The sequence below is a fragment of the Psammomys obesus genome, unplaced genomic scaffold (genome assembly GCF_907164565.1).
Source record: "Psammomys obesus unplaced genomic scaffold, mPsaObe1.curated_primary_1811, whole genome shotgun sequence".
Taxonomy (NCBI): Eukaryota; Metazoa; Chordata; class Mammalia; order Rodentia; family Muridae; genus Psammomys; species Psammomys obesus.
Genome location: NW_026596134.1, coordinates 12,427,392 through 12,441,265, shown reverse-complemented (window position 1 = coordinate 12,441,265; position 13,874 = coordinate 12,427,392). Strand labels below are relative to the sequence as shown.

General features: G+C 41.1%; 1 protein-coding gene across 3 annotated transcripts in view; it reads left to right on the top strand.

The window, feature by feature from the left end:
• The window catches only part of Ttc8 (tetratricopeptide repeat domain 8), a 57,252-nt gene that overhangs the window by 17,531 nt on the left and 25,847 nt on the right, over positions 1 to 13,874 (top strand). For 2 of the 3 annotated variants that reach the window (XM_055592938.1, XM_055592940.1), the window contains 4 exons: positions 706 to 769; positions 861 to 1,020; positions 1,228 to 1,317; positions 5,152 to 5,196. In XM_055592938.1, coding sequence (XP_055448913.1) covers positions 706 to 769; positions 861 to 1,020; positions 1,228 to 1,317; positions 5,152 to 5,196 — 359 coding nt within the window. Of the gene's footprint in view, positions 1 to 508; positions 620 to 705; positions 770 to 860; positions 1,021 to 1,227; positions 1,318 to 5,151; positions 5,197 to 13,874 lie in introns of all 3 variants that reach the window. The other variant, XM_055592939.1, reaches the window with a different exon arrangement.

The following is a 13,874-nucleotide window of genomic DNA, read 5'->3' as shown; positions in this document are numbered from 1 at the left end:
AACCATTTAAATTTTAAAGCATGCTAGTTTTGAATCTGAATGCAGGCTGTACTAATAGGGTGATCTGCAAACTTGATTCACTGAGCCTCTGTTATATGGCATAGTACAAAACCTACCTTATAGACTCCTTGTGAAGTCTGCATGCTAACACATATCACATGTTAGGTGCTCACTTGTCAGAACACAGTCAAGAATGGAGTCGTGTGAGAATTCTGAGTGCTTGTGAGAAAATACCAAGAATACAAGACAGAGTGTTGTGACCTCAGTTTCTTCAAAACTCAGAATTGTCTTAGAGTGTGTTTCCATGCTCCTCCCAAGTGCAGCGGATCCGAGTGGGTCTACTTCAACCATTGATTGTTATTCAGATGCCTCTGTGGAAAAACATGTGTGACTCGTTCTTGTGATTGAACATCTTACTCGTGATTCTTCTTAGCTTCAGGGTATGAATTGTCTGATGCTCTGAATAAAATTGGCTTCTGCATGAGACTTTAGTCCACCTTACTTTTAGGTGCTGGTCTCTCAGGTTCATGCTGCCAGCTAGAGCGGTGAACATTCACTGAAGCTGAGTCTCAAACACTTTCCTCAAACTGTTTCCTACTAGCAATGTCTTCTTTCTCAGGCCAGTATAAGTCTGCAAATTAGATTACTAAAAATTTGTTAAAATTCATAAGTAATCCATAAATTGATTATTATCCCATCTTGTAGGTCCTGGCACATCTCTGAAGCTCCCTGGAACTAACCAGATAGGAGGACCAAGTCAAGCTATCAGGTCTGTGTTTTAGGTTCATTCTTCTGCCTCCAACTCCTGATCCACAATTAATTGATCTTGTTTGTGTTATAATAACTGTTGCTCTCCACAGGCCAATCACTCAAGCTGGAAGACCCATTACAGGTTTCATCAGACCCAGCACCCAGAGTGGGAGGCCTGGTACAATGGAACAGGCCATCAGAACCCCCAGAACTGCCTACACAGCACGGCCCATCACTAGCTCATCTGGAAGATTTGTCAGACTCGGGACGGTAGGCTCTGTCTTTCCTAGAACCTTGTATTACCCAAGTAGCTTTACACCTCACTGGTATTACAGTGGAAAATTAAATGTAAGTTTTGAATTAATTCTTGTTGCCTTATATTTTCTATAATCTATTATAATCTTTATTCATAAAAACTCTTATTGATATTTTAAGAGAAAGTTTTCAATGTCTTGTTCTCTTTCTTTTCTCTCATAGGCTTCCATGCTTACAAGTCCTGATGGACCATTTATAAATTTATCTAGACTGAATTTAATAAAATATTCCCAGAAACCTAAGTTAGCAAAGGTATGTGCTTCAAAAGATTCTAAGTTATGAAGTAATGACAAATGAATCAACCATAAGATGACTTTAGTTAGTATAACATGTAAAAATTCTCTTTGTCTTGAATTGAGTACAATTGATCAGAACTAAGCACATATATAATTATTATGGGAAAATTTTTTTCCCTAGGTAACAGCAATAATTTACAACCAAGAAAGCAGAGAGACAGTATTGTCTTTGTAGAACAGAGCTTGAGGTTGTCGGTGTGTTTTTCAGATTGGTCTGTTCTTAGAACAAATAATTTTCAACTCTTGTATGATTTAAGGACTGTCAAAAGATAGAATACATAGATAGATAGATAGATAGATAGATAGATAGATAGATAGATAGATAGATATGTTTAATTAATAATTAGCTAGGCTCTCAGTATTACTCAAGCCAGAAAACAGCCAACGTGTCAACTACTGCGGTACTTCTCATCACTTGGAGTATTCCCTTAAATTAAGGAGAAGATAGGGGCCAGAGACCGCAAGTGAGTAAGGGGGCAGGAGGGAGGAGAGTGGAAAAATTAGAAAGAAACTAGAGAAATGAAAACAAAAAATAGAAAGGAAGATGTCCAGGAGTTTTCCAGGATGAAAAGCTCAGGAATGAGGGGTCTTGGGAGAGCCTGCTAGGGGTTAACGTGTTTTCCTCACAAGCATGAGGGCTCCCATTCACTCCCAGGGGTAACACAAGGGAGGTGGATATGGGCCAGTCAGATGGCTCAGGGGGAACAGGGGGATGCCACCAAGACTAACCCGACTGACCCACATGGAAGGAGAGACCTGACTGCCCTTGGCTATCTTCTGATGTCTTCATGTGTGCTGTGACATCCATGTCTATTGTATGTATTGTATGTGTACATGCCTATGTTTACACATACACACACAAATAATGTTTTCAAAAAGCTGGGTCTGGCGGTGTGATGATTGCTTTTAATTATCAACTTTGCATAATCTAGAATCTCCTAGAAAGAGAGTCTTAATGAGGAATTATTAAATCAGGTTGTCTTGTGGCCACATCTGTATGGGATTGTTTGGCTTGTTAGTTGATGTAGGAAGACCCCATCAGCCCAGTATGGGTAGCACCATTCCATAGGCTTGGGGTCCTCAACGATATGAGAGAAGAGATAGCTTGGTGAGAACAAGCAAGGATCCATGTGTTTTGTTTTTGTTTTTGTTTTTTCTCTACTCCTCACTGTGGATCCATTACTTTTAGTTCTTGCCCCAACTTTCTTGCAATAATGAACTTAACCTAAACATGTAAGTCAAGTAAATGCTTTCTTCCCTAACTCACTTTTTGTCAGGGTATATTATCACATTAGTAGAAATGAAGCTAGAAAGGTGGCCTAGTTTGATCGATCAGTGAGCCCCGGGCCAGTGCGAAACTATCCTAAAAACACGGTGGGCTGGGGAGGTGTCTTGGTGGCTAAGACTACCTGCTGCACGGTCCTGAGGGCTGGAGCATGGGTTCCAGTCCCCACAGAACAAGCTAAGTGTCCCACTCGCACATGTAAGCACAGTTCTGAGGTGGTTGGAGACAGGATTGCTAGGGCTCAGAGGCTTCCATCCTAGCCTGCTCAGAGGAACAGGCAGCGCGGTAGAGCCGAACGCCCCATGCTCGCCTCTGTGTGCCAACAGCTGTGCCCGCCCCTCCCCCGCCCCTGCCACCATGCACGCAAATAGAGCTTTGGGGGGGGGGATAGAACGTAGGTGTGCTTGGTGAGGAACAACAGCTGAGGTTGCCCCCTGGCTGGCTTCCACAAGAGCAAAATGCCCCTAAAAGCAAAATGAAATAAAACAAAACCACAAGGTGGGGGAAGCTTGGAACAAATCACACAGGAACACTTGCTGTCTGGAAACTCATTGAACTCTAACCAAGCAAACTCAGCAAAAAGTCCGTGAGCTTCGTGCTTGAGTGCTGAGTTCATGCCTAATTGCTGACATTCTGGTGTAGATAAAAGTGGAATGCCATTTGGGAGACTGTGTCAGACCGGGAAAACACTGATCTCCAGGTCTCTCACCACACTCTAGTCACAGGCATTTAGGAGACTGTAAAGCTTTACTCGGTTCCCCTCTTCATGAAAGTAGAATATTAACACGTAGCCCCCCCCCCCCCTAGATGTGACTGGCTGGCCAGGTTTTAATGCAGCCAATGGAGTTAAAGTAAGATACATCCAGGGCAGACCTGGTGTATGTTCTAGATTTGGCCAAGCTAGATTTCCTGTGTTTCTTTGGTGTGCTGTAAAAATGTCACCAAGTCCGTCCCGCCCCCCCCCCCCCCCGCCAACTTTCCTTGTCTCATCAGAACTTCTTTATACCAAGCGATGTCTGTGGTGATGTTCACACACAGACGCTTGGTTCCACAGCTTGGGTGTTTGTGAAAGCCGTTTCATGGTAATAGACAACTGTACTTTTAGGTTTTTGAGGAGAAGGGAAGGCTTGCTCTATGTGAGATTTTTTTTTTGGTTGTTATCTGGGTTTTTTTGGCTGTTCTTTTCAAGCCAGGGTCTCAGTGTTTAACCTAAGATGGTCCAGAGCTCCTGCTCTGTCCCACTTCATCCTCCTGGTCGTTCAGTTCACAGGTGTGCATCACCGTGCTTGACACTTCTTTTTTCTTTCTTCTTTTGTGGTTGTACTGGAAATCACATCTTGGGCCTTATTCAGTCTCTCCTTCCGTCTCTCTTCCCCTCCCTTTCTCCTTCCTCCCTCCCTTCCTCCCTTTCCTCTGTAGCTGTCTGCCTCTGTCTGTCCTTCCAGCTCCCTTTCTTTCCTTGTTGAGATAGTGTATAGTGATACTCTGGCCTTAGTGCCCCCCAACCACAAAGTAGCTGGGTTTACAAGTCTATGCCATCAGGACTGGATCCTTTTTTCATTTATTTATTTTTTCTCTATGTCTTCCCTGTTAAGATGTGACATCTCTGAGGGCCACCACCAAGTGTTAAATAGTGCATTTGAGATGTAGGGTATTAGAACTAGGAATTCATCCTCTAATATTTACCCAGGTGAGCAGGATAAACACTGAAAAAACACACCTTTTCACCATGGCTGGACAGTAGAGTCATCTGGAACCGTCACGAACTGTATCGGGGACTTCTCAACCCTTCATACCTGGTGTCTAATTTAATTGGCCTGGTCTGCTCCCCCTCCCCGCCCCACTCTCCCATGTGTGCACTTGGACTGTGTAGCTCTCTGTTAAACCTGAGAAGATGGCCTTGAAAATTAATCAGTAAGCCTGGCTGTGGTGGTGCCTGCCTTTAATCCCAGGACTCTGGAGGCAGAGGCAGGCTGATCACTTACGTTCACGGCTAGCCTGGTCTACAAAGTGAGTTCTAGGACTGCCATGATTACATAGAGAAACCCTGTCTCAATAAAAACAAAAATTAAGCAGAAAATTCAGCTTAATACTTATATCCCATTGTTTCAGAAGAAATACTCAATTTCCCCTGTGTCAAAATTAAATAAGAATCCTGATACTATAGAGCATACAAATTGGGTAAAATATTCATGATAATCATAAGTCCTTAGGAAATAAAGTGAACTTCTTTTGTCTTGTTCTAATAAAATAATGCATATAACATAAAGGAAAAAAGATTCAGCTCTTTGAATTTTCAGTTTATTGTCTGTAAAAACAAGAGTCCATTATGAGTTACAGAATTTTAAAATGGGTTATTATGACAAATGACAGTCACATTTATTACTTAGCAATTCCTAGCACTTTAGAGATCCTGGATTTTTGAGTCAACCAAGTTTTGAGTTTTCATATAACAATAACTGTTAAAATAAAACTGAGTGTATTTTGACATTTTTTCCTCCACAGGCTTTATTTGAATATATTTTTCACCATGAAAATGATGTTAAGATGGTAAGTGATGAATTCATGTTCTTTTCTTTCATTGTAATTTTTCAGACTTTGGGGCTTTAGATTTTTGAAATGTTCTATTTCTCTCCTTAAAAACAAATGGAATCATTAAAAATTGGAGGAACTGAAAGTTTCAGTTTCAGTGAAGACATTTGTATAAATATAGAAATGATAAGAATTATGCCTGGTTCATAGATTATGTAGCTCTTGTTAAAGGGCAAAGATAACTGAGAATACCATATACCTGTTAAAATGTATTCTTTATGCTAATGGTGTTACCAATCCATTTTTCTTCAGACCACAGAATATTAGAAATTTACTGACGTGTATTTCTGCCTACTTCTGCCCCTCTCGCCCATGAAGATTTCAAATTAAAAAAGTATAAAGAATAACATAAAGGGCCCATGTTATTCATGACATAGCTCCAGCAATAGTCAGTTTTCATGCTAACTTCTCAATAATGAATTTTGAGGTTATATGCATGTGACTTTCCAAATTTGTTTCAATTTATATAAATTGGTATGTAAATGAGAAGAAACTCCAGGGTTGTTCAAGTCAAATAAAGTCAATTCTGTAAGGTCTGATAGCACGTTTCCCCTTTTCTCTCTTTCTCCCTCCCTTCCTCCCTTCCTTCCGTCCTTCCGCTCCCTCTCTTTGTCTTTTCAAGACAAGGTTTCTCTGTGTAGCCCTGGCTGTCCTAGGACTCACTTTGTGAACCAGATTGGCCTCAAACTCAGATCTGCCTTCCTGTGCCTCTAGAACACTGGAAGTAAAGGCATGTACCATCGTGGGCTACCTCCCCTCCCAACCCCCGTTTTCTTACTAGTCCAGGAGAAAGAAACACTGTGTTCACATGTGCAGTGTTCAGGAATGCTAGTGAGAATGTGACAGCACACTTGTTCTGCAAAGCCGTCCGTTCTCACTGGGGAAATAAAATTGGCATAAACTGTCACTGGGTGTGGAGCTATACACCCCTGATCACAGCGCTCTAGAGGCTGACGTGGGAGACATGAGTTTAGGTCGAGTCTGAGCTACAGAGTTAGACCGTGTGTGAAAAACAAAAGCAAACAAGAGTTGATTGCCAAACTGAAGGTAGCCAAGGGAATGCTTAGAGGATGATCGATGCTGGCAGACATCCAAGTGAGCAGGCTTTCATGGAACGAGGCAGAAGAAATGGAAAAAAATGGAGAAACCCTGAACGGAGGATGGAATGAGAGCTAAATAAGGCTTCTCTTCAAAAATGAGGGCAACAAAGACACTCTAAAGTAATGGCTGAATTTAATGATAGATTGGATGTTGGAGGCAGAGGAAGGAGACACTAGTCACAGCTGCCACCTGGGGAGGCTGTGAGGATAGCAGCTTTGCTAACAGGCGTGGGATGTGAGGGAAGCTCATCAGTTTATAAAGCTGCGTACTCAGTTTTGTGTTTGAAATGACAGAGGCCTCTATGTGGAGAAACCATTTCATGCACTGAGGAATAAGCTCCGTGTGTGCATCTGAGGGCCTAGCTGGCTCTTGTGTGATGAAGAAGTCACATAGGGAACAAAGGAGTCTGAGGCAGTCCCCCAAGAAAACATGGACATTTTTGTAAACAGAACCCGGTGGTTTTACTTACTGTAAGGCTCAAAGAGGCTTTCAGCAGGATGATGTGTAATACTACTGAATCCTGCTCCATTTCACAGATGGACACATCTCTAACTACTAAATTCTTACACATCTGCTTTCAGAAGGTTTTGTTTTGTTTGTTTGTTTTTTGAAACAGGATCTCACTGTGTAGCCCAGACTAGCTTTAGACTCTCATTCCTCCTGCCTCTGCCTTCCAAGTGCTAGGATTACAGGTGTGTGCCACCACATCTGGCTTTATACTCTTGGGTTTTTAAGATTAATTCATTTACCAAGGGGGTGTCTGTTCTTTCATCCAATGTCACTGGGAGGGATGCAGCATGCCGGCCACTGCTCCAGTCTTGAGATCAAGGACAGAGGAAGGCCAACCCAAGTCTTTGCTCCTTATATTTATGTCAGCAGATTACATTCTCATTGACCTAGAAATAGAAATGCAAAAGGGCCTCTCTTTCTTAATTACCTGTGTAATTTCATAACAATGGATGTGTAGGTCTGTGCTACACTTCCAAAATCAGAATCTCCAGGGGAGGCTGAGACTCTGCTGTTATTAAGAACTCCACAGGCAATGCTAGTGCTCAGTGGTGATTGGGAAACTACTGCTGTAGACTATATTCTGAAATTATAGGAACACTAGAAAACATTTATTCAAATGTAGGAAATGGAGTTGAGGACCCTTGGCAGCATTAGAAATCTTGAGTTCCATACAACAACCTCACCAGGGAAGATAGTTCATGAAAAGAAATCATGAATTAATAGAAAAAAAAAAAAAAACACATAACAAAATGACCTTTAAGACCATCTCAGGAACAAGAAAATGTTGTAAAGTCTTTTGGGAACCAGAGTTTCTATCTGTAATTTTATAAGATTATGTTCATGAATAATGACTTAACATATTTAAAATAAGCACTGCTGAGCACATAGTGAAACTTTGTGGTAGATCTTTTTGACTCGTTAAATGACAACTGAGGAAGCTTATTTATTCCTTTAGACATTGGGTTGACCAGTTCCAAAAGTTTAAACTAGAGTATGAGAACCAGAGTTTATTCCCCAGAACTCACACATAATTGGTCATAGTGGTATGTGCTTATAATCCCAGTGCTGGGGTGGAGAGGGGGAGGTTCCTTGAGGCTTGCTAGCCAGCCTAGCCTAATAGATGAGCCAGCCTAGAGTCCCTGTCTTGATAAAAAGCTTGCTGGCTCTGGAGGAATGACAGTCAGATTGACACACACACATTTGTTGACACATACACATACAAACATACACATGCTCACACATAGCTCAACAATCAAACTGCTTCATGGGTTAGTTTTGTGAAGCAATCACAAAGGTAAGAAACTGAATGCTTCTCATATTCAATTTCTATATAGTTGGAAGAAAGGAAAAATATATCTACAGGGTGATTTTAAATATTACTTGTCATATTTAAAAATTATCTGAAGTTCTTAGAAAGCTTTTTTTCTAGCATCTATGTGGCATGTATATGGATATTCATGTGTCTACTGGCACACAGTATGTCTCCGTGTGTGTATACACGTGGAAGCCTGTGGTTGATGTCAGTGTCTCCCTGACCCTGGAGCTTGCCATTCCAGCTAGTCTAGGGTACTAAGAGGGCTCCCTGCCTTTGCCTCCTGCTGCCCTCCCTGCTGCCCTGTGCTCTGGGATAGCAGGCCGCTGAACACACACCCTCAGTGGATTCGAGAGATCCAAACTCCTGATCAGGAGAGATTTACCTGCTGAGTCATCGCCCAGCCCTCAGAGGGCTTCTTATGACATAGAAAATGACCCAGGCACAGACAGTTTGGAGAAATAGCAGGAAACAGTACAGTAGAGAGGCATTTTCTTGCCGACAGGAAATGTAAAATAAAGGGATTTAGAATGTTTAGTGAGAATGTCATAAATTATTATAAATTATACATGATGTGCAAAGGATGCAATTTAGAAAATATATGATAATAGGAAGAAGATAGCCATTAACACATTAATTTGTCCTCTACTTTCAGTTCTCAAAAAAAAAATCAGGAAAAATAGCTGAATTTGTAATGATCACTATAGTGTTAGACACAGTAGCAAAAATGATTGAAAAACAACATAAATGCTTGGTGCTACACAGCAAATTTGATAAGTTATAATTAACATCAGGATGGATTTTCATGTAGCCATTAACATAATTATCAAATTCATAAAAATTATGAATGTTTGTTTTATGTAATGTTGGGTCAAAAACATCCATTCATAATGTAAACTAGAACTATTGCTAAATACATGTGCACATATACTTAAGACATATTTGGATGTATTTCTTGAGAATAGGTTTAATGTATCTTTATTCCATGTGTACTTGTTGAATGGCCACAAGGCCTCAGCCACTTGAGTTACAACAGTGTAGAAAGCATCTTGGCCTCACAGCACTGGTGGAGATTAAGTCTCATTTTCTGTTGTTTTCTCAAACTTTTCATAAGTTTCCTGATTTAATAGCAACCTTTGGTTTATATATTAGGTATGTATTAAGTACCTCGGTAACTTTAAATGCTCATAATCGGGCCCTCACTATATCCATCTGCTAGTAATCTAGTGTGGAACACTCAAAGGGGTAGCTTGTTTTTGTTTTTATTTGGTGAAAAGTATGAACTTCATTTCCTGTTTGCACTTATGAAATGATAGGTGTATTCCTTAAACAAATAATTACTGAAGCCCTTGCCTTGTCCTGTGACTGGTGGGAGGATGCTGGGAGGACAGCTGCCTGTGACTGTTTCCTACACCAGCTTGCATGATCTCACACACAAACTCACGCGTAGTGCTCTTTGGATCAGACACTAACATTAAAATGTCACTTTAGATTTTATCACAAATGTTACTTTCCAAGAAGGATTTAGATAATGAGCACAAACTGGGCATTTTTAAAAAACCTTTTATGTATTTTGCAACTTTAACTAGAAAAAGAAAGAAAAAAGAGGGGATTTTTTTTTTTTAGCATACTAATGAAATCAGAGCTGCTTTTATATGTATTACTTTGGATGACCTTCAGATTTTCAAAAGAAAGTATTTTGCACAAATACAGGGGATATTATAGGTAAATATCAAGAACTGTGAAGTGGCATTTAAATGCCAAGAAAGTAAAATTGACCTTTGATGTGACAACAATATTTCTGTCTCTGTGCTCCTATTTGGGGGCATTATTGACAAAACTAAAGTGACATGTGAGTTGGTCATTTTTTTTTAATCTTTTCATTAATAGGGAGACTGCTAGAGCTAACTATTAAGAGTACTATGAAGTATTTTCAATGTTAAAAATAATAACAAAAAAAAATCAGTCAGGCGAGATGGCTCAGTGGGTAAAGCCACCTGCCACCAAGCCTGAGGTCCAGAGTTCAGTCCCTAAGCCCGTCATGGTAGAAGTGGAGGACTGAGCCCTGCAAGCTGTCCACTGACTTCACATGCGTACCATTGCTTGTTGATCTGACGAAAACTGTATTTGTTCTTTTATTTTATTGTTACCTACACGTATACATTTGAGTTTTTAATGACATTCTCCCTGTGTGTGTGCGCTTAACTGATAGTTGGTGGTAAAGCATGTGTGTTGATGATCTGGAATCTTTATTTCCATATGCTCTTGATTGTCAGCATCTTGAAGCTGTCATAACTAATCAAAGTTTTAAAAGTTCTTAGTGTTTGGACATGTTTACAGATGACTCTGTTCAGATTTGCCAAAGTTCCTTCTACAGTTAGACTTCAACGAGCCTGTTCCTTTAAAAAGTAACATTTTGGGGTTTTATATTAAATATATATTAATAGTATTTAATGTAGCCATTAATTAATTATGTTATTTAAAATTAATTGTCTGTGTTCTGTTGCTGTGAAGAGACACCATGATCATGGCAGCCCTCATAAAAGAAAGCATTTAATTGGGGCTTGCTTACAGTTTCAGAGGCTTAGTCCATTATCATGGTGGGCACAGCAGCCCACAGGCAGTCCTGATGCTAGAGCAGTAGCTGAAAATTCTGCATCTGGATCAGTGGGCAGCAAGAAGAGAGGGACATTAGGCCTGGGTTGGGCCCTTGAAACCCCGAAGTCACAAAATTCCAGTGATGCATTTCCTTCAATAGGCCACAACTCCTAATCCTCCTCAAGTTGTGCCATTCTCTGACGATTAAGCATTCAAATCTGGGAGTCTATGGGGGCATTCTTATTCAAGCCACACTCACTTTTTTTAATATGTACACAATGTGTTCTGATTGACCCCTTTCCCTCCCTCCCATCCCTATCGGTCTTCTCTCATCTCTACCAGTCCCTTTCCTAGATTCATGACTTTTGGTGTTGCTTCGTGACCTGTTTATTTTAACCAGGGCCCTCTATGTGAGGGCCTAACTGCAGTTAGGCTCTCCTTTGGAGGCTGATGGGGTTACCAGTGGGTGTGCACCTGAAAGCAATGTCTCCTTCTCTCCCTGCACCTATCCATAGGGAATAGTAAAGCAGGGAGGAGCAGGGTACCCTGAACCCCTCATTCATTCATGCCTGGCTGTTGATGCTCATGCTCTTGTGCAGACAGCACAGGCATCTGCTGTGAGTTTGTGATGGCAAGAGCAGTGTCTTACCAGGACATAACACTTTGCAGCCCTTCCCCATCTTACAGCTTTTACAGTCTTTCCCCATTCCTTCTGCAGTGTTCCTTGAGCCTTAGACAGGGTGATATAACTGTTTTGTTAAGGGCCAGTCACTTGTATGCAACTTTTTCTCAGGACTCTTTGTAGCCATCAGTTTCTGTACTTACCACTATTCACTGGAAAAAGAGGCTTCCCTGATTAAGACTGAAAGTAGCATTTATCTCAGGTGGATGAAGAGTGGTCTAAGACACGGCTGAAGGTTGCCCAGAGAGGGTCCCAAGGAGTGAAGCTAGAGGGCAAAAGCCCTCTCGCACCTGCAGCTTGGGCTGTATGCCCAGAGACATGGTTAGTGCAGATTCCAGTTGCTGCCTTGGAGTTGCAAAGATTCTTAAATGTACATACACATGTTAAAGAATTTGAGATAGGCCAGTCCATAAAGTGCTTGCCATGCAAACATGAGGATCTGAGGGCAGGCCCCATAGGCAGTGTAGAAGAAGCTAGGCATGAAGACCCATGCTTCTAAGGCCAGTGCTGGGGGATCCCTGGAATAATGGCTGGCCAGCCAGTCTAATCTGCTTGGCAAGTAGAGTACCTGTCTACTTGAGGTACCAATGAGCTCCCCTGTCTCAAAGAAAATGAGGTAGACCACACCTGAGGAATGACAACCAAGGCTTTCCTCTGGCTTCCAAATGTACTTCACACACACACACACACACACACGTGCACAGAGAGACAGAGACACAGTGGCAGAGACAGAGAGAGACACATACACACAAAGAGAGAAATTAGAATTTTGAAGAAATACATGTCTTATGCCACTACATAAAAATTTAAATCCTAGTATCTCTGAACTGTGAATAGAGATTCCTTTGGTTCTTGAGCTATTTTCTATACCAGTCAGAAGCAAGGACTCTAGTTAATGTCCTGGGCAAGTCATCCTCTTGCCACTGTGCCTCTTGTGAGCACAGTGACATTCTAGAACATCAGAGATGGAAAGCAGATGTATTAGTTACTTTTCTGTTGCTGTGACAAAACACCACACCAGAGGCAAAGTAGAGAAGAAAGAGTTTATTTTGGATAATGGTTCCAGAGAGGTAGAGTCCACAATGGTTGACAGGAGGTAAGCAGGCATAGCGGCTGGAATGGATGCTCAGAACTCACTTCTTGAATTGCAAGTGTAAAGCAGTTCTTGTGCTTGAACTGCAAGCACAAAGCAGAGAGAGCAACTAGAAATGCCACGAATCTTTAAAACTCTCAAAGCCGGCCTCTAGTGACATACTTCCTCCAACAAGGCCACACCTTCCAAACCTCCTCAAACAGCACAACCAACTGGGGACCAAGTGTTCAAGTACATGAACAGTCTCATTCAAAGGACCACAAAGGTTCTTCCTTCAGGGAGCGCAGGGGCTTTCAGGAGACATCACAATGTTCTTGTCTGTTTTGACCCAAGGCTTCATGTGACTTAAGAATTGCTAAATGTAATTTTTTCCTACCATTTTTATTGTCTAGGCAAATTATATTTCCCTTAATGGGACTAACATCTGGATCTTCCATACTAGACTTGATTCAGGATTGTGTCTGAAGGCAAACTTGGGCCACCCATCATAAGCACTGAATCTGACCTTAGGAAGTCAGGGTACATAAGCATCTAATTGGAAAAGCTTTTCCTAAAAAAGCAGAAGGTCCGTTTATATTAAACATGATGGCGAATGTGATCTATTTGCTGGGAAAGGTCTGAATAAACACTGAGTCAAAGCTAATGTGCATAGATCTTTACAATGTGAGCCGGAACCCAGCCCTCTGTGAACACAGTTTCCTGAGACAATGCCACTTGAAGTCATATGCTGCTCTCATTTTTTTGTCTTTAATTTCTGGCTGGGGTGGGGGGGAAGAAAGATATGCACATGGAAGTATAGTCAGTCATATGCGGCTTGATTTTAATTTCCACAGTGTTCAGTTTAAGTAGAGATGTTGATTTTTTTAGGTCCATTAGAGGCTCAGCATGGTGACACCATTGCTGGGTAAGTAGTTTGCATATTTAGAGGTCTCCCCTGGAGCAAGAGAGATAGAGAACACGTGGAAAAGTAATTAATTTTGCAGTAGGAGGTTGAGGGGAATTTTCTGGCATTCATTTCAGAAGAGAGCTGATATTAAAGATGACAGTAATAGGGGATGCATTTTGAGATAATAGAATTGCAACATCCAAGTGTTCCTCTAATGGAACTGTTGGCTATCGTGGTTATATTAACACCGACTACAGAATAAAACAGTTCCAACAGTGAGAAGACAAGAATTAAAAGTCAAAATTCTCATTTAACTAATAACTCCAATTCTAATCCCTAAATCTTTATAGAATTTTTATATTTCTGTAAACTTCAAATTTGTGTAAAGACTTGCTCCCCTTTTTCCTTTGTCAAAAGATTTTCTACTTCCTCTCCATAAAAATCCCAATTATGT